Source organism: Erpetoichthys calabaricus, chromosome 9, assembly GCF_900747795.2.
Source record: "Erpetoichthys calabaricus chromosome 9, fErpCal1.3, whole genome shotgun sequence".
NCBI classification, from domain to species: domain Eukaryota; kingdom Metazoa; phylum Chordata; class Cladistia; order Polypteriformes; family Polypteridae; genus Erpetoichthys; species Erpetoichthys calabaricus.
The window spans coordinates 174,684,295-174,706,000 of NC_041402.2; the positions used below are offsets into that span (position 1 = coordinate 174,684,295).

The 21,706-nt window shown below is 45.2% G+C and overlaps 1 protein-coding gene across 10 annotated transcripts in view; it reads left to right on the top strand.

The window, feature by feature from the left end:
* gramd1ba (GRAM domain containing 1Ba) overlaps nucleotides 1–21,706 on the top strand; it is a 369,918-nt gene that overhangs the window by 318,904 nt on the left and 29,308 nt on the right. For all 10 annotated transcript variants that reach the window (XM_051931902.1, XM_051931899.1, XM_028810431.2 and 7 more), the window contains 7 exons: nucleotides 424–527; nucleotides 2,458–2,553; nucleotides 5,985–6,065; nucleotides 6,302–6,417; nucleotides 10,816–10,972; nucleotides 16,342–16,531; nucleotides 18,926–19,069. In XM_051931902.1, coding sequence (XP_051787862.1) covers nucleotides 424–527; nucleotides 2,458–2,553; nucleotides 5,985–6,065; nucleotides 6,302–6,417; nucleotides 10,816–10,972; nucleotides 16,342–16,531; nucleotides 18,926–19,069 — 888 coding nt within the window. The remainder of the gene's footprint in view (nucleotides 1–423; nucleotides 528–2,457; nucleotides 2,554–5,984; nucleotides 6,066–6,301; nucleotides 6,418–10,815; nucleotides 10,973–16,341; nucleotides 16,532–18,925; nucleotides 19,070–21,706) is intronic.

A 21,706-nucleotide genomic window follows, 5' to 3' on the forward strand; every position in this document is an offset into this window, starting at 1 on the left:
AATTGTGAAAACCTCTAAAGGGGGTTGGGGGAGGGGACTTTTAAAGACTCTCTAGCTTTGGGTGTTCCTGTGTATTTCTGATCCTTTTTAAGTTTGGACTTGTGTGTGCGGGCACCGATTCACTTCTTAGGTTATCACCAAGGCCTGCAGGAGGGTTTGCACGTCAGGGTGTGTGACTGCATGTATGTGTGTGTTAAGTTGTCCTAAAACATTAAAAAAAACAAAAACTGACAACAGCGGGTATCCTAATAGCGTTGTGGCCTGCCATGTGGTGTGCCGATTTGTCACTTTTTTGTGCCAACGTCCATGCATTATTTGGATTGTGCGCCTGGAGCAGCCGCCTCTAGTCTGGGCTGGTGGGGTTTGGGTTGCTTTGAATTGATTTGGCTGGCACCACTGACCTTCCATTTTTCTCACTGGCAGATTATTCCTGTGCCCTGCAAAGAGACATCCTGCTTCAGGGGCGACTCTACCTCTCGGAAAACTGGATTTGTTTCTATAGCAACATCTTCAGATGGGAAACGCTGGTAGGGGCTGCGCTGCTTTCAAATGACTCCCCTCTGCTTTTTCTTTCTGGTTTCTCTCTTCATTTATCCACCACTGCCCTTGGTGTCAAGTCTGGAAACTCTGAAAATAGACAGTTAGGAGCACAAGATGGGTGGGTCGGAAATGTGCATGCGGACCCTTTGTGGGGACCCTAAATAATCAGAAAATTCTGCAGTTTACAGTGATAGGGACTCTTAGGGGAAACCTTCATCAAAGTCACCAGTAGATAGATAGATAGATAGATAGATAGATAGATAGATAGATAGATAGATAGATAGATAGATAGATAGATAGATAGATAGATAGATAGATAGATAGATAGTGTAACAAGGTACTATATAGGTGCCCGACCCGACACAGAGGCATGTATAAACCACAAAGACTTTTTATTTTTCTTCACCTGTGGGCACACGTCTTCCCCGTGACCCACAGGCGATACACAGTCCCAAAGCACTTCTACAACACAACACTCTTTTTCTTTACCACCAGTCCTCCTCAGGCTTAGTCCTCCTCTTCCCGACTCTGGCTCTCGAGTGGTGGCGGCTGGCCCTTTCTATAACCCACCCGGAAGCGTTCCAGGTGCTTGACCACCTGGTCCTAATTGCACTTCCGGGTGGGGCTGCAGATTCATCCAGCCGGGCTGTTGGAAGGAGACAGCCCCCCCTAGCGGCCACCCCGGGCCCCAACCAAGCTGTGGTGGACTCCATCTCCCATGGAGCCCTGCAGGAGTTTGGGGAATCAGCGTCGGCCAGGGAGGCTGCCAACAAGCGCCCCAGGGAAGGTATTGAGCTGTCCATGGCTGCTCCCCCGGAACATACACAGCAGGGGCGTCCTGGCTGGGCATGGGACCTGACCATTCGTCACAATAGATGGATATGAAAGTCACTATATAAGGTAGATAGATAGATATGAAAGTTACTATATAAGGTAGATAGATAGATATAGATATGAAAGTCACTATATTAGATAGATAGATAGATAGATAGATAGATAGATAGATAGATAGATATGAAAGTCACTATATAAGGTAGATAGATAGATAGATAGATATGAATGTCACTATATAAGGTAGATAGATAGATAGATAGATAGATAGATAGATAGATAGATAGATAGATAGATAGATAGATAGATAGATAGATAGATAGATAGATAGATAGATAGATAGATAGAGTGGATGTGTAGCGGTGTTCTTAATGGCACTCAGTTTTGTTTTCATTCTGTCCTCCTCTATGACCACCAGGGGTCCAGAATGTGCCCCATAAGTGAGCCTGCCCCTTCAATTAGCTTGTTGATTCGGTGGTCCTCTCTTGAAGTGACGTCACCAGCCCAGCACACCACACACTGCCCATCACAGAGTTATAGAAGATGTGAAGGATGTCACTTCCCACATTAAAGGAGCGCAGTCTCCTTGGGAAGAACAGTCTGCTCTCCCCTTTCTCCTTTATTTCCTCTGTGTTCCAACAGCAGTCCAGCCTGTCATTAATGTAGACCCCCAAGTACTTGTAGCAGTGGACCACCTCCACGTCCATTCCTTGAATAGTGACTGGACATAGGAACTCTTTGATGTTGTGAAAGTCACTCACCAGTTCCTTGGTTTTGCTGATGCTAAGTTGCAGACAATTCTCAATGTACCCCCACCCAACTCCTCTTCCCTGTCTCACCCCCCTTATCGATACACCCCCATAAGTGCAGAATCATCTGAGAACTGAACGCTCAGGCACAGGATGTAGTGCCAGCTGTTCCGTGTGTGACCCCTCCAGGTCACATCTATTGCTCAGCTGAGTTTGGGATGGGGTCATGTCATTTGGTGACTGCCTTGAGCTGCTGTGTGTGCCACTGATTGTCTGATGCCTCTCTCTCTCTCTCTCTCTCTCTCTCTCTGCCTGCCATTTACACGGATGGACGCAGCTGACTGTCCGGCTGAAAGACATCTGCTCGATGACGAAGGAGAAAACTGCACGGCTCATCCCCAACGCCATCCAAGTTTGCACTGACACTGAAAAGGTAAGTGTCACCACGGTGGAGGACACTGTTTCACACTAGGGGTGGCAGGGTGGGCTGTCGCACTGTGCTCTCTTTGTCCTCATCAGTCTGTGACACACACCCTGCAGGAGAGCACTGTTTATGAAAGGCACTATATAAAACCAAATGTTTATCAAATATTCTGTGGTGAACTGGTGCCCTCTTTGGTGCCCACTGCTCATTTAAATTAGGTGGGCTTGAGAAACGTACGTAGTGTAAGGGTGTTTGTGGCGTCCCTCATTCCTGCCTTTTATATTTTCTACTGACATTGGGACGGTCCCCAGGTTTTGAGTTTTCTGATCCTGCATTGCTAGTTTTCAATCCCCCCACTGCCCCTCATCCCCCAAGTCTTTACAGGACCCCTCGTCTCTTTCCACACTTTCTTCCAGCAGATTTTGTATTATCAGGTCACCATTGCTACAGTGATGGCTCGAGTCTCTCTCTCTTCACTCTCTTTCTTGGGACTTTTCTGCATATAACATGAGAAGCCCCTGCTGGGATTGCCATCTCTGTCTGTCCGTCCATCCATCCAGTCCAGGGGGCCGACTGTATTGAAATTTAGCACACTTACACTTGTCAGGACGGTTCAGTTTTACTTCTTATATCTGGAATGGCGAGCCCATCCTGACGTTCTGCCAGGCAGACATCACAATAACATCAGATGCCTTTGCACACCCTGTGGCCAAAGGGCTGGTGGACCCCCTGACCGTCACACCTCAATGAAGATGTTGGACTTCCCATTCCAAAACTATAGGCATTATGTGGAGTTGCGACTGTAACCATTTCACTCTTCTTTCCATGAGATTCCAGAAGTGTGTCTGTGGGAATGTGTGCCCCCCCTAAGCCCAAAGGGCATTTGTGAGGTCAGGAAATGATTTTGGATGAGGAGACCTGGTGCGCGCGCACACACACACACACACACACACACACACCTGGTGTTCCAATTCAGTGCTCAGTGGGGCTCACGTTAAGCCGCTCAAGTTCCTCCACGTCTGTATGGAGAGGGGCACAGTTGAGCTGCAACAGAAGAGGGTCTTCCCGAAACTGATGGAAGTGCACAATTGTCTAAAACAGGGGTCCCCAGCTCCACTTCTGGACCACCGCCACCGTAGTGGCTGCAGTTTTTCATTCTAACCATTGTGACAGATGGCCAGGAGGGAAAGGAAGGACAGGGCACTGCCTCCCCTGGAGAGTTAGATGGCAACGCCCCCACCCCAGGGCAATTCGGATTCCCATAGAACTCCATGGGAGTTGGAGTTTGGCCCAGGGAGGCCACCAGAGGGACCTGCAGAGCCCTTCCACCAAACACCTGGGAGTAATTCCAGATCATGCTGATGGGACACCTGAGGTGTCCCCAGGTGCATCATAAAAGGGACCACCTCACTTCACTCGAGGAGCCAGAGTCATGAGGAAGAGGACGAGGCTTGGCAGAGGAGGAGTGAAGGCGGACAGAGAAAGACTGAGAGGAAGAGTGCCGTGTTGTGCCGTTTCTTGTACATTCAGTACTGAGTTTAGTTCCGGTGGGAGACGGGTGAGAAGCGTTTCCCACCTTGGAAATCAAGTCGTGTGTGTGAGTTGTAGAGACCTGTGCCTCAATGTTGGTGTCGGGTTTGAGGAGCTCCTGCTGCGCCAAGGTGGTCACACCATCTTCTTCATCAGTGACCAGCTTTACCTTTGTTTTCATTAACTTGACTCGGACCCCCAGAGTTTTTTTTTTTTCTTCTTTTTTCCTTAATTAGCAGCCAAACATTAATGAGACACAAAACGAGGGGCCACATGACCACCGCAGAATCTGAAAATAAAGAAAGGTGGAGGTCTCGGTTAAGGCTGATCAGCTCAGGTCTCCTAAACACCCTGACGATGTTCTTAGGAAAAAAAAAACTGAAAATCCGCCCTTTTGGAAAAGCCACGGAATTACATCATGGGATTAATGAACAGCAAGAGTCTGCTTCTGATGAAGGAATTGGTGGGAATGAAATTGGTGTCAGCCTGAAGACCCTGCTGTAGCTTCACACCTCACTTCTGGCCGAATCCTTAAAAACAGAAAGGAGGGAAAAGAAGTGAATTAGCAGTGAAAACGGGGTGAGAATGGAAACCTGCAGCCACTGCGGCCCTCCAGGACCACTCGAAAATGTCTGCTGGAGCACTCAGTGGGTTGTGACCACCTCAAACCCCAGACACAAGTCCCGGGTGCAGATGCAAGGTTTACTGGAACAAATAGCTCACCCTCACCCTAACCCTGACATTATCCCCCCTCCACCAAACTCTGCAGTAGGCACCGTGTAGTCCAGAAGGTTGTATTCTCCTGGTGCCCATCATACCCAGATGGGTCCCTCAGACTGCCAGTGAGCACATTTCTACTGCTCCCGAGTCCAAGGCTGGTGTATTTTAGTCAGTGATGGTGTGCAGCCACTCCACCATAGAATCCCATTTCTTTTATTCCCAGCTCTTGTGCCAATGTTGCCCCCTAGTGGCAGGTCAGAACTCTGTGGTGAGTGGTGGCACAGACGAGAGGCCATTTTCAACACTCTTGTGAATTTACGTGAGCTGTTGTTGCTTCTTGATCCGTCCACCTCAAAATGATGGCGTTCATTCCAAAGGGGATGACCTAGCAAGGCAGACCTTTCACTTGCTGACTTGTGGCAAAGGTGGCATCCTGTGACAGGGTCACGTTGAAAGTCACTGAGCTCTTCAGGACGCCTGCCAATGGAGATTGCTTGGCTAAGTCCTTGAGCTGTTTATAACGGGTGAGGCTGGACTCAGTTATTTGGAGGGGTGACCACATAGTATACAGTATATGTATAGTGTAAGTGCCAGAGAGGAAGGACTGGCATCCTGCCCGGGATAAAGGAAGGATTCATGCCTGGCCAGAGGGCCATAATGGCAGGAGCAGGAGAACAGGCTCAGCAGGAGCAGTTCATTCCCCCACACCACAGGTGGCAGTGTCCCATGAGCAAAATCCCATCAGGACACCCCGCAGGGTAGCATGGGAGTTGGAGTCCAGAAACACAGCCCTCTTGGGGTCTTTGCCGGGGGGAGAACTGACCTGGCTTCCACAAAACCTAGAAATGCTCTGGACAACCTGGATGGGAGACTGGAAGGAGTTCCTGGGTTGGGTTTAAAAGGGAGCCCCACTGTCTCACTTGAACTGAGTCAGAGGTGGGAGGCAGAGGGCAACGCTCAGCGAAAAGAAAGGGGGAAGAACTGGTGGCTTATTGTATTGAGACTTGGTGGCTTACGACTGGAGAGAGGACTGTGTTTAAAAGTGCCTCGTGGAGTAAATCCCTTTAGTTTATTCACATATCGTGGGCTGCATTGCTGCGTCTGTGGTTTGGGGCTCACTGGCGCCCTCTAGTGGTTACTATATATAAAGGCAGCATGTTTGCTTTTTCATTCCTCTCTTTTTTCCATAGCACTTTTTTACCTCTTTTGGAGCCCGGGACAGGACGTACATGATGATGTTCAGACTCTGGCAGAATGCACTACTAGAAAAGGTACGAGTATGTCCGACGGTGGGAGTCGAGGGGGTTCAGGGAGCATTAGAGGGGATAATAATCGGCCATTAAAGCCAGCAGCTTTTGCACTTGGACTTGGAAGCTCACTTGGCTGTTAAAGCCGACTGAGTGGTCTTTGTTCAGGTCAATGTCCCCTCCAGTAAGGGAATCCTCAAAGGGAACGGAGTTTCTGTTTTGTAGAAGTTGACTCTGAATTGACCCTCTTTTTCCTGCAGCCCCTTTGCCCCAAAGAACTGTGGCACTTTGTGCACCAATGTTACGGGAACGAACTGGGCCTCACCAGCGACGACGAAGACTACGTGCCCCCTGACGACGACTTCAACACCATGGGGTGAGTGTCAGTCAGACTTCCACTCTGCCGACCCTCTCATTGCCATATCCCAGCCGATCAGCACAAGACTTTTGATTGCTGCCCACGCTGCAAGGCAAAGATGCCCAACTAGACTTGGTATTTGAGGGACCAGTTCAAAAGACAAAAAAAAAAAAGGTTTGGAAAAAAAAAAAACGAAACTGGGATGTAGGGCCCACTAATGTGTAGAAAAGCTCCCCGGTTACACTCTGTGCCGAGTTTGCATGCTCTCCCTGTTTCTCATTAGGCTGTTGTTCAGGTTCTCTGGCTTTCCACTTACATCTCGAAGATGTAATCGGGGCCTGCAGTGGTCAGTCGTGTCCTCCATAGTGGCTTCCTGCTTTGCACCCAACTCTGCCAAGGTAGATGGTCAGCTCTCCGTGACCCTGAAAGAAAATGGATGGAAGGGTAGAATTCAGACTGAAGATAGCAGAACACCTGAGGAGATACGTTTAAGATCCCCCCATCCATTTGTTTAATCCGCTTACTGTGTAGGCGCATAGCATTTCAGAGGAAACTGGCAGAAGGAACATCTGGAGCTTTTCAGGGGCAAGAAACTCAAAGGGGTGATGCTTTATGACCCCTAAACTAAAAAAAAAACTAAAGATGAGGGGCATGGTGGTGTTTTCCGGCCCCATATATAGTAAAAGGATCGAACATACAATAGAAAGTGTTGGGGCTGCAGCCAGAAATACCCATCAGGGCGAAAATGGTGAAACTGCCAAGTGTTGTTGATTTGGCGCCCTCTATGGTCCAAATCCGAGAATAGCACTGCAGGAGCTGAGGCTTCTAGCGGGATTGTTGAATCCGCTCGCTCTGTGTCACGTGGGCTTGTGCTCTTCTAGGGGACTGGGAGTGACATCGGGCTTCTTCTTCACTGTGATCCTTCATTCAGTGGAAGGCAACTGAAAGTGAGTGAATAAACCTTAAACTACCCGCGCATTATCCTGGCGTACCTTTGAAATGGTCGCTATAAGAGACTCGCCATGCCTGCACGTATATACTGTGTATATATATAATCAGTAACGGCGCACTGCTATAACGATAACGTGCAGTGAATTCACTTGACTTGAGCGAATTAAATTAATTGTCCTTGATTATGCTAATAGACCGTATCTCGAATATCTACGTGGCATTGCACAAAATCTACAGCTTCAAGTGTAACTTGCTTTCACCTTTTTATAAATTCAGTCATTGCCTTAATCGAATTTTCTGTAATTTTGAAAACAACGAAATATAGAGAGCTTTAGAAATAGTTCGTTAGAAGTAGTTCGTTAGAAGTTCATGCATTAATTAATTGAATGTTTTAATATTCTTGCTTTCACCTTTTTATACGTTCAATCATTGCCTTTATCTAATACATTTTCTGTAATTTTGTTGTGTTTGCCTTTATTCGCTGCGCCCAATTGACGTCACCCTTTTGAAGCACTCCTTTATTTGCGCGCGCATTTATTCGGCGCTCAATTGAGGTCGCCCTTTTGAAGATCGCTTTTATTTATGTGCGCTTTTATTCGCCGCGCCCAATTGAGGTCGCCCTTTTGAAGGTCGCCTTTATGTGCGCGCCCTTATTGACGGATACCCGGAGAGAGCAGTCCGAGGTGAGGTGAGGCTCTTTGCTGCCGCACTTCGAGTTTCTCCTCTGTATTTGAACAGGAAATGCGCCAGCTCAGCGATTTTGACTTTAAAAATGATCAAGATTATGGGACTAATACAAAAAACACATTTATAGCACAGACCAGTGGACTCGGTAATTTTATTTTATCATATATTTTTTTTTTTTTTACTTTTCATGATGACTCACCTGCCTCCCCTGACCGCACGCCCCTGAGATACAGTTATACCTCGCTTAACGAAAGAGATACGTTCAGAGTGACGACTCTTTTTAGGAGGTATTTCGTTTTCAGAGGTAAAATTAAAATGATCAGAATTGAGCTGTGTACGAAAATAATATGCAATCTAATGAACAAAAACTCAAATGTATCCTGAATGAAACAACCAACATTAAGTTTTTGAAAAATGCATCTCGTGTTGATTGTTAGGAGTTTTGTTTTCTTTCATTTAAAAAAATGCGTCAATGGATGACTTTTGAGTCGTTTTGCAGAAAATTCCATTGCCGCTTGAGCGAGCGCCACCCGATCATTTAACGGCGTGACTTCTAGCGCTTGGGCTTTAATTTTCTTGAACAAACCACGAGACGTAACAAAGGTTTCTATGATTTCTACAATATCATCTGATTTCAAATGATTGGTCAAAATTATCAACGGAGACTTTGGCATATAGGCTGATGTGACATTTTTCATTTTATTAAGATACTGCATGTATGAGTTCATTTTGAAGCGGTGAATTGGGCGCAGTTTTCTCCGAGCTTTTTAACTTTGTCCAATTGATTTAAGGTACCTGTCATTTATTGAGCTGAATGTGCCAGCCCCACAGATGCTGCTGCAGTGCACTTGTTTTCTGTAGCGGCTATGCGCTTAATAATCTTTAACTTCGTTTTGAGCGACATTTCTTGTCATTTGTGTTTCTTACGTACTAAGTAGATAAAAAAAAAAACAATAATAGTTAAAGTAGTGTTGCAACTAATCCTAATCATGTTTTATACTTTGCTAAATATTGCCGAGAGAACATTACAAATGTCAATGCGGGTATCAATCGTCGGACGCAGTGCGTCACACAGACGTTAAACACTCAGGAGTTGCGCGTCATCTGCTGAGGAGACGCCGCACGAGCTTAGCAGCAGTCGGAAGTTTGCTTCGTGTATACCGAAACCCCGTAGCGAGAGGATTCGTTAATAGAGAGATATAGATATACATTAAGTCACAGGCTTATGCAGAGAAAGTCTTGTGCTGGGCTCGTCCAGTTTTCCTTGTATTTGTTTTGTCACCTCGTTGCTCAGTTTCCCACCGTGAGTATACCGTTGTACCCCAGTTAAACTCAGTTATGTTTTATTACACATATTAGCTGTCTGCCTATTATATTGTGCCTTTCACATTTATTTATCTGTCTATCTATATGCCATTACAATGCCTGTCAAGTAACACAAAGAGTAAGCAAATGTGTGTACACCCGAGGAGCCCCAATTAGGGCGAAACATTTGACATTTGTTATGTGACAGGCATCGTATGGCAGGTCTGTGATCCGCTTCTGTACAACTGGGAGAGCGTGGCGGACGTTTGCTGACAGGCCGACCAGCCACAAACGTTACCTGGTAGTTGACCACCCAAATAATCAGATTGTGATCTGACCTATGGAGAGAGATAGATAGATAGATAGATAGATAGATAGATAGATAGATATGAAAGTCACTATAACCGATAGACAGATAGATATGAAAGTCACTATATAAGGTAGATAGATAGATAGATAGATATGAAAGTCACTATATAATAGATAGATAGTGACCACTAGAGGGTGCCAGACACTGCCCAGCCCCATCCACAAGTCCCGTTAATTTACAGGTGTTTTATTTTTTTACAGCTACCTCCCACAGAGGTTCCAGAAGTGTTATAAACGCACATCTTTCCACACTGTCCTGTTTCTATTCTCCTCCTGTCCACCTCCCAGGCCTGCTTTGTCCACTTCCACCCGACTGTGGCTAACCTGGATGAGGTCGACACGGGTGCACTATCAGCGCTAGGGCATAGCCCGATGGAAATACTTCCAGGTCAAGCGGACGTCCCATAAAGCAGGGATTAGAAATCCCTGTAACACCCCCTGGCAGCCCCCACTGAAGCCCACAATGGCTGTTGTTGAGGACTACAACATCCAGTGTGCCTTGCAGGTATCTATGCAGGTTCAACCACCTAGGGAGGCTGCTTCCAATTGTGTCGAGGGAGTCCGTGGTCCTGCCAGATTGTCTCCCCATGTTCTTCTATTATACTGTCCTCCAGGCCGGGTATTGTTCCTGGGTCCAGCCAGGCTGGGATGCCTGCGTGCCCACTGTCACATTGGCATCTTCTGTCTGTCTTCACCCTGTTTCTTGAGGCATCTCAGACTGGCCTTTTGTCCAGTTAAGAAAACATACTCCATCCTGGCCGGGATGCCTACCCATGTGCACTGTTCAGCACTATATTTATATATATATATTTATTATATGTATTTTATTTATTCCCAGATACTGTATAGATATATACATCATATCACATCTTTATGTAGGGCCATTATTCTAATTTGTCATCTAGTTGTCCAGTTTCCCAACAGGATCAGCTGAGCTCCACTCTGTTGCATTTTATAATGAAAAGAATCCAGTGGAGAGCACCTCCCATACCCCTCTCCCCACCCATCCTCAGCCATCGCCATTGCCATCATCACCCACGTACTCGGGCTGTCCTCGGAGCCGATAACCTTGACATACAGATGCTGTCCCTCTCGCTGGTGCAGGTACTGTGAGGAGATCCCTGCCGAAGAAAACGAGGTCAACGACAACTCTTCCAAGAGCAGCATAGAGGTCAAGCCGGACGTCAGCCCGCAGCTCCCTAAGAAGTCCATCACCAACAGCACGCTGGCGTCCACCGGCAGCAGTGAAGCCCCCGCTTCTGTGAGTATTTGGGGTCTCTAGTTCTCGACATACTCATGTCACATGCCTCCATATAGTGCCAGTTTTGTCCCAGTGGGCTGCGCTTTGTGTTGTACTAGTGGTTGCTGACAGGTTTGGGGGGCTCATTTAAGGTCACCCCCCCCCCCAGCTAAGGTGGGTATACTATTAAGGTTCAGTCCGAAAACCATAGGTTTTGATCAGCCAGACTTTTACATGGCGTGTTGTAGTGGGACTCGTGTTCGAGTTTCAAGTCTAAGAGCTCTGGCGTTTTTATTGGGACTGCCATCTTCATCTGCTAGTAACTCTGGGCATCAGACAGGGACTCCAATGTGTAGGCCGACTCGTGGGCGATCCATTCTTTTTGAACCACTCCTTCACATGAATCATGTGAACCGATTTACGAGAACCAACAAAGCGCTTCATGGGAGCTCAACAGGAGAGCTTAAGGTCATGCATGTCCTGTGTGATGTCCTCAGCATCTTTGGTTTCACTGATGCTGCCCATTGTTGGATGCCTGAATCACGAGTCTCAACTCGCTTCACTTACCATTGTTTCAAGTTCACATGGTATCAAAATCAGTGTGCGAAGACTCTGTCGCTGATGACTCTCTCATTCATCATACAATACGGCAACCATGCATTTATATGAGAACCCGTCTAAGACAGGATGAAGTGTAAATAATCAACATAGACCTCAGCATTAACGTTTGCAGTGAACCATGTAATGCGTATGCCTCTGTTATGTGCCATTTGGTGTGGGATTGGTTAAAGCAGTGTCAATGTTTGTGCTGCGCCGTTAGAATAACAAATGCAATGTATTTTATTACTCAAAAAGTTTGTGCCGCGCCATCTGTTAGAATGAAAAATGCAATGCATTTATTACTAAAAGAGTTTGTGATGCGTTATCTGTTGGAATGACAAATGCAATGCATTCAATTAGTAAAAAATGTTTGTGATGCGTCATCTTTTGGAATGACAAATACAATGCATTTTATTACTAAAACATGTTTGTGATGCACCATCTGTTGGAATGACAAATACAATGCATTTTATTACTAAAACATGTTTGTGATGCACCATCTGTTGGAATGACAAATGCAATGCATTTTATTACTAAAACATGTTTGTGATGCGTCATCTTTTGGAATGACAAATGCAATGCATTTATTACTAAAAAAGTTTGTGATGCGTTATCTGTTGGAGTGACAAATGCAATGCATTTTATTACTAAAACATGTTTGTGATACACCATCTGTTGGAATGACAAATACAATGCATTTTATTACTAAAACATGTTTGTGATGCACCATCTGTTGGAATGACAAATACAATGCATTTTATTACTAAAACATGTTTGTGATGCACCATCTGTTGGAATGACAGAGATTTATCAACTGGATGGACACAGAGACAGATGCGCACAGTATATGTACAGTATATACATATATATGTATGAACTGGTCAAAAAAATTAAAGGAACCCTTTTTAATGAGAGTATAGCATCAAATCACTGAAACGTCTGGGCTATTGATCTGGTCAGTTAAGTAGCAGAGAGGGTTGTCAATCAGTTTCAGCTGCTTTGGTGTTAATGAAATTAACTAGAGGGGCAACAATGAGAGGACCCCAAAAAAACGAAATGGTTTAACAGGTGGAGGCCACTGACATTTTCCTCCCTCATCTGTTTTTTCACTCGTGTTCCATTTGGCTACGGTCAGTGTCACTACTGGTAGCATGAGGCGATACCTGGACCTTACAGAGTTTGGTGGCACAGGTAGTCCAACTTCTCCACGATGTCAGGCACATCAATACGTGCCATTGCCAGAAGGTTTGCTGTGTCTACCAGAACAATCTCAAGGGCATGGAGGAGATTCCAGGAGACAGGCAGTTAACCATCAATGATAACTGATACTTGGGCTATATAATAACAAAAACCATAACACTCCCCCACCTCACTAGCACCCACCCACCCCACACTACCCCCACCTAAGATGGCTATTTAAACAGAAACACAATAGGAGTGAAAAAAGTACCTTATATGTATCTGCCATGATATAGTGCCTTTCATACTTTAAAAGTTTTATTTTTTATAGTTCTCTTTGACATTTGCCAGTGGGATGAACCTCGTTGTTTTTCCATACCAGTTGAACTGATTAGTTTTTCCATCCATCCATCCATTTTCCAACCCGCTGAATCCGAACACAGGGTCATGGGGGTCTGCTGGAGCCAATCCCAGCCAACACAGGGCAGGAAACAATCCAGGGCAGGGTGCCAACCCACCGCAGGACACACACAAACACACCCACACACCAAGCACACACTAGGGCCAATTTAGAATCGCCAATCCACCTAACCTGCATGTCTTTGGACTGTGGGAGGAAACCGGAGCGCCCGGAGGAAACCCACGCAGACACGGGGAGAACATGCAAACTCCACGCAGGGAGGACCCGGGAAGCGAACCCGGGTCTCCTAACTGCAAGGCAGCAGCGCTACCACTGCGCCACCATGCCGCCTGATTAGTTTTTCCTCTTGAGATATAGTAATTACCAAAGCGGGTTTTCTGTGTTAATGTCCTAGAGCCTGCAGACCCATGTGGCATTTGGCACCTATCCTTCTTTTAAAGAAATGGCAGGAGTGCAAGGTGCATTAAGGGAGAGAGAAAAAATGAGGACAGGATCACCTACACTTATACTTTTATTAAGGTGGATATATTAATTATTTTGTTATGTTCAGATTGTTATTGGCATTGTTTCAACTTGAATATATAAGCAAATATCGATTTCCTTGGCATTAACCCCAAGCATCTCTCCGGCTCGGAATTCTACATAAAAATGGTCGTCAGACTCGGGGTGATTGTGTGATGATCCGCTTTACAGTGTTAAGCATGAATGACTCACGGGACAGAACTGTGCTGCAATCTAGTGGATAAATAACATCATGCTACAAAAAAAACTAGGAGTATTTCTCTAAGTTTTGCCACGCCATGTGAAGTCATCAATATTCATGAGTGGGGCGGAGCCTTCCACCACGATGCAGACGGATCTTACACATGTGCTTTAAACATCTACCAGTGGAAATGAAAGACGCTGATGATATCCCACAGGAAGGACACGTGTGGGCTTTAGCAGCCCCATTGAGCTCCACTCGTGGTCAGGAATCGGTCCAAATGATTCACTGAAAAGAGTCGTTCATAAAGAACAAATCGCCCGTCACTACTCTGGTGGATTGTGTATGTACTGGGAGTTTGATGAGTTTTCCCTCAGTTTTGTGTTTACAGGCCTTTTCATTTTTTTTTTAAGGATTTTGAGGGCTGAGGGCAGCACGGTGGCGCAGTGGGTAGGAGACCTGGGTTTGCTTCCCGGGTCCTCCCTGCGTGGAATTTGCATGTTCTCCCCGCGTCTGTATGGGTTTCCTACCACAGTCCCAAGACATGCAGATTAGGTGCATTGGCGATTCTAAATCGGCCCTAGTGTGTGCTTGGTGTGTTTTTACCTCCTCTATGCTGGCCTGCTGCTGCTGCTCCTGCTACCGAGCTGCGTGTTCTGCTTGTCGCACTGCGCGTCGATCATTTAAAAGCCTGTACAGCAGCTGTCCTTTTGTCTCACTTCCTTGTCTCACGGGACGTTAAAGTGTCTCCGAGAAAATCATGTCTTGAAGATTTTTTTATTATAATAGACAGTCTTAGAAGTCTTAATTTCATAAAAATTTATTGTGGGACTCACCCCTGCACCAGTTGTGAGATGCACAGTCCCCCACCCCAGTTGAGACGTTTATCAGGAGATTTAACTGGATGGCTTATTTCCTGTTTGAGGCCTAGTTTGACCTTAAGCAAGCCATTTTCCTGGGTCAGTCTTACCTTGAGTGAGATCTGGTTTGTGGGCACTTTAGGAGCCCTCACCCCTTTGCTATTTTGTGGAGCCAGAGTAACTGTACTGTGGAGATGTGTGGGTGGGGTTCATGCTGCACTTGTTCAGAATTTTCTTCGAGTGTTCATATTTTTGTATTTTATTCTGCTTTGTTGTTTCTTGGTCTATTTCGATGCTTTGTATATCTTGTGTTTATCTATCTTTTTTTTTGCAGATGTTATTTGTATTTAATGTTGTATACACCCTGTTGTTCTTTCTGAATTTCTGGGAAGTGCTTCGAGCATTGGAAGGGCGCTATATAACTAAAATGTATTATTATTATTATTACATTTTGAATTGATTTTAATTTTTGGACAGCAATAGATTTCCATGAGTATGGCAGGCAGCACCACCTAGTGGCTACACTGTTGCACGCTTATAAGCCAAGCCAGCAGTTGTCTTGTGACCCCGAGTGAGTTGCTTATCCTGCCAGAGCAAACGTTGTATGAATATGGACAGAATCGTTTGCTGTGCCGTTGCTACACCTAAGTCATGCAAATCGATGACGTGATGTCACTGGGAGATGCTGTGATTTCTCCTTAATTACTTTCTCTATACAGTATGGAAGGTTTCTGCTTTTCATTCCAACCAGTTCCTCAATCGCAGGCTGATTCCTACTGTTCTTTGTTGTACTGTAAGTGATGCGCTTCCCTCTGTTGAGTCACTTATTTAATTACGGACATTTTCATGAAGTGGAAGCTCTTTGCTGACTTGTAAATTTTCCTGTGCCACCTCCGTCCATCCTTTTGTTGGCACTCATCTTCCATTGGATGTTTCTTTGTTTTATTTTGCATCAGAAGTGGGGGAGTTGCTTTAAATGAATCACTTGATCAAACATGACTTCATATAGTGCCTTTCATAGTGAATACTCTAGGCCTAGTGAAAGTGAAGTCTTTGAATTGCGCTATGTAAAGTAAAGATTGAATGATTGAGATTGAAGGGTGGGAAAAAAAAAATGAAGGTGGGCTTTCTGGTACTGCCGTGCTGAGAACTATTTAATTGGAAACGTGAACATGCATATGAGTGGCGTCTCATATGACGGAGACTGGGGGGGTATCTGGAATTGGCCTGTTCTCCTCGTGTCCATGTTGGCTTCCTTCTTATACTCTGGATTCCTCCCATAGTCCAAAAGCATGCAAGTTAGGTGGACTGGTGATGCTGCATTTGGCCCAAAGTATACTGTATGTGTGTGTGTGTGTGTGTGGCACCCTATACAGGTATTATTCCTGCCATGCACCCATGCTTTCTTAGATAGGTTCCATCTTCCATTCCCTGCTCTTGATAAGTGGGTTTAGTAAATGGATGGGCAGGAGTGAGCTTCAGGACTCAGGTGCAGCAGTCAGCAGGGGGCGCCACCCCTATTTCCTTCCTAACCCCCAAGCCTTAAGTGAGACTGACGTCTCTATGCAAAGCACACACTTGAGATTTCAGCACCATTTCATCTCATGCCACTCTCTCTTCTGGTCAGTTTGACGGTGCGCCAGTCGAGGACGATGTGGACTGCCAACTCGATGGAGTGCTCCTTCCACCCCCGATCATCAATGAGAAAGAAAAAGTCATTGACAACAACATTCCTGTCAGCACTCCATCACTGGATTTCAACGACAATGAAGACATCCCCACCGAGCTGAGCGACTCATCGGAGACCCATGATGAAGGTGAGTGGCTTCTGGGAAGTTCTGGCCAGTTGGTGGCACCGTTCTGTGACAGTGCCCAAGGTGGTGGGCTGGTTGGAGGGCACTTTGGGATTTTAGTGCCTTGTCTTCAAAACTTTAACTTGGCAGGATTGCAAACTCACGGCAGCCATACTTTAAACTGAGAGACTGATGGGTCGTTAGGTGCCAACTCTGCCTTCTGGGTGTCAATGACCAATACTGGACAGTTATTAAGTAAAAGGGTACTGCCCATCACTGTGCCAGTCTTATGCAAATTAACATAATGTCACTGCCTTTACTGTAATCCCCAACCTTTCCTAAACATGTAATAAAAAACTACCCCCTGCTGTGAGATGGGGGGTGGTGGGGCGCGACTGATATGGGTGGGTTCAAATGGCACAAGTCAGCCCTCCATATTTAGCAGTCCTGCCTCATGGCCAAACATGGGATGGGGCAGAGTCCAGCTGCATAATGCAAGTGGGGACAGATGAGGGTGGGGGCTCCTGTACTCAATAGTCATTCCCCTCCTATGGAATATGGGAAGGGCGGGGGGGGGTCTGGTGCATGATGCTGTATTGGATGGAGACTCATGTGGGTGGGATTTAATGTCAGACCTCTCCAGTGTTCAGTAAACTTCCTCTTGCTGCAGAATTTGGGGCAGGGATGGCAATAATGTGGGTGGGGTCCCCTGTGTTCAGCCGTCATCCCCTGGCTGCTGATCATGAGATGGGATGGGGACCACCAATATAGCTGCTGTTGGATGTCAGACCTCTCCCGTATCCAGTAGTGCGCCCCTTGCTGTGGAATGTGGGATGGGGAAGAGTCCGCTGCATGATGCAAGACACATGTGGAGTGATGAGGGTGGGGGGGGGGGGGGGTCTCCTGTACTCAGTTGTCATTCCCTTACTCTGGAGTATGGGAAGGGGGAATTGGAGTCCCCTGCATGATGCTGGATTAGGTAGAGACTCATGTGGGTGGGGTTTGATGTCAGATCTCTTCTGTGTTCAGCAATCATCCCCTTGCTGCAGAAAGTGGGATGGGCTGGGGACTAATGTGGGTGGGGCCTCCTGTATTCAGTAGTGATCCCCTTTCTGTGGAATTTAGGTTGGGGTGGAGCCTCTGCATGATGCAGGTTTGGGTGGAGACTGATGTGGGCGGGGTTTGATGTCAGACCTCTCCTGTGTCCAGTAATCATCTCCTTGATTCTGAACATGAGATGGGATGGGGACCCAATATACAGTAGGTGTAGTTGGAGGTCAGACCCCTCTCATATCCAGGCATCTTCCCCTTGCTGTGGAACATGGGATGGGCTGAAGTCTGCTGCTTGATGCAAGATTGGATTTAGATGGATGTGGGTGGGGTCAGATGTCAGACCTCCTCCGTATTCAGTACTCACTCCCTCATTGTAGAATGTGGGATCGGGTGGGGGCTAATGTGGGTGGTGTCTCCTGTATTCAGCAGTCATTCCCTTTCTGTGGAATGTGGCATCGGGCGGAGTCTGATGCAGATGGGTGGAGACTGATGTGGGTGGAGTTTGTTGTCAGTCTCCATAAATCATGGGATGGGTGGAGTCTGCTGTGTGATATGAGATAAGTTGGATGTGGGCAGAGGCATCTTTGGGACCCCAACGTCTCTGTGTGATGTCTGAGTGTTAACGTATAACAAACTTCTGACTTCAGATGTGTATTTGTTTAACCATGTTGCTAATAATTATGTTCTTTATTTATTCAGTTCCCTTCTAATTATATCATTAATTTATGTATCAGCTGTCTGCAGAAATATAGCGTATCTGTAGAGATGCAGTGCCATGAACTCAGTGCAGTTCTAGGACGGGTGTGTTTAGTCTGAGGTCAGTGTAAGTGGTTACGCTTAGGGGTTAGTGTGGTTAGGGTGTAGAGTCGGCACTGAAAGGTAAGACCTGGACATCCGACTCCGCCCACATCTGATGTGCCCCATCCTGCAGTGAGGACCCTCTCTGTGATGAAGCAGCCTATAGGGGAACAAGAGCTGAGATCATTAACAGGCATCAGCTTCTTTCAGCAGAATCCCCAGCTGTGTTTTAAGCTTTCAAGTTGCATTGGACACTGATAAGATAGGAGAGTCCGTGTCATGGAGGGCGCTGCAGAGCCTAAGAACATAACAAAGTATGACAAGTCTGACAAACGTGAGGAGACCATCTGGCCGTGTCCTGCTCATTTGGGAAGCTCATAGCTAAGCTCTCCATATGTCTCATCTGAAAACATTTAACAGGGCTCAGGGTTTCTGCTTCAACCCCATCACTTGCTGGTTTGTTCAGAGACTCTAAGGAGGCTTTCTTATGAGTTAGAGCTTCCTGACTTCAGTCTTAACTGCACTCGCCAGCCTTATCTAATGGAGTACCCCACCTGTACCCAACAGGAGAGGTCCAGGCCTTCTACGATGACCTCAATGGCCGGCAGTACATCAACGAGGTCTTCAAATTCAGCGTGGACAAGATGTATGACCTGCTCTTCACCGAGTCCCAGTTCCTAAGGGAATTCCTGGAGCAGAGGAGGTTTTCAGGTTTGGTTCACATTTTATTTATCTATTTAGTTAAATTTGATTGATTCATTTATTCTGAAGTACAAATGTCCTTACAGCAAGAAACAAACTCACTCCTTACTGCAGATTGCCGTTTCATCCCTGCCTGCACCTTCTAGCCAGTAGATGGTGCTCTTGAGACATGTTTGAAATAAGAATGGCTCCTGGAATGTCAGATAAACTGGCGACATGCTGAGAAATTAAGGGAAGTCCTCCAGGCCTTTTAAAAGTGCCTGTTTATGGGGCCTAATATAGTGACACACACAGGGACATCACCGTTGACATCTTTAGATGACAGGTTACTACGCTACCTGAAATGATCTGTTATGTAGTGCATTAGTCTGTCATTATATAGCACCTTTCACATCTATCTATCTATCTATCTATCTATCTATCTATCTATCTATCTATCTATCTATCTATCTATCTATCTATCTATCTATCTATCTATCTATCTATCTATCTATTATAGATAGGCATATATTTATATAGTGCCTTTCATATCTATCTATCTATCTATCTATCTATCTATCTATCTATCTATCTATCTATCTATCTATCTATCTATCTATCTATCTATCTATCTATCTTATAGTGCCTTGCATATCTATCTATCTATCTATCTATCTATCTATCTATCTATCTATCTATCTATCTTATAGTGCCTTGCATATCTATCTATCTATCTATCTATCTATCTATCTATCTATCTATCTATCTATCTATCTATCTATCTATCTATCTATCTATCTATCTATCTTATAGTGCCTTGCATATCTATCTATCTATCTATCTATCTATCTATCTATCTATCTATCTATCTATCTATCTATCTATTATAGATAGGCATATATTTACAGTGGTGTGAAAAACTATTTGCCCCCTTCCTGATTTCTTATTCTTTTGCATGTTTGTCACACAAAATGTTTCTGATCATCAAACACATTTAACCATTAGTCAAATATAACACAAGTAAACACAAAATGCAGTTTGTAAATGGTGGTTTTTATTGTTTAGGGAGAAAAAAAAATCCAAACCTACATGGCCCTGTGTGAAAAAGTAATTGCCCCCTGAACCTAATAACTGGTTGGGCCACCCTTAGCAGCAATAACTGCAATCAAGCGTTTACAATAACTTGCAATGAGTCTTTTACAGCGCTCTGGAGGAATTTTGGCCCACTCATCTTTGCAAAATTGTTGTAATTCAGCTTTATTTGAGGGTTTTCTAGCATGAACCGCCTTTTTAAGGTCATGCCATAGCATCTCAATTGGATTCAGGTCAGGACTTTGACTAGGCCACTCCAAAGTCTTCATTTTGTTTTTCTTCAGCCATTCAGAGGTGGATTTGCTGGTGTGTTTTGGGTCATTGTCCTGTTGCAGCACCCAAGATCGCTTCAGCTTGAGTTGACGAACAGATGGCCGGACATTCTCCTTCAGGATTTTTTGGTAGACAGTAGAATTCATGGTTCCATCTATCACAGCAAGCCTTCCAGGTCCTGAAGCAGCAAAACAACCCCAGACCATCACACTACCACCACCATATTTTACTGTTGGTATGATGTTCTTTTTCTGAAATGCTGTGTTCCTTTTACGCCAGATGTAACGGGACATTTGCCTTCCAAAAAGTTCAACTTTTGACTCATCAGTCCACAAGATATTTTCCCAAAAGTCTTGGCAATCATTGAGATGTTTCTTAGCAAAATTGAGACGAGCCCTAATGTTCTTTTTGCTTAACAGTGGTTTGCGTCTTGGAAATCTGCCATGCAGGCCGTTTTTGCCCAGTCTCTTTCTTATGGTGGAGTCGTGAACACTGACCTTAATTGAGGCAAGTGAGGCCTGCAGTTCTTTAGACGTTGTCCTGGGGTCTTTTGTGACCTCTCGGATGAGTCGTCTCTGCGCTCTTGGGGTAATTTTGGTCGGCCGGCCACTCCTGGGAAGGTTCACCACTGTTCCATGTTTTTGCCATTTGTGGATAATGGCTCTCACTGTGGTTCGCTGGAGTCCCAAAGCTATAGAAATGGCTTTATAACCTTTACCAGACTGATAGATCTCAATTACTTCTGTTCTCATTTGTTCCTGAATTTCTTTGGATCTTGGCATGATGTCTAGCTTTTGAGGTGCTTTTGGTCTACTTCTCTGTGTCAGGCAGCTCCTATTTAAGTGATTTCTTGATTGAAACAGGTGTGGCAGTAATCAGGCCTGGGGGTGGCTATGGAAATTGAACTCAGGTGTGATACACCACAGTTAGGTTATTTTTTAACAAGGGGGCAATTACTTTTTCACACAGGGCCATGTAGGTTTGGATTTTGTTTCTCCCTAAATAATAAACACCATCATTTAAAAACTGCATTTTGTGTTTACTTGTGTTATATTTGACTAATGGTTAAATGTGTTTGATGATCAGAAACATTTTGTGTGACAAACATGCAAAAGAATAAGAAATCAGGAAGGGGGCAAATACTTTTTCACACCACTGTATATAGTGCCTTTCATATCTATCTATCTATCTATCTATCTATCTATCTATCTATCTATCTATAGTACCATATATATATGTATATATATATATATATATATATATATATATATGTCATTATATAGGGCCTTTCATACTGTAAAA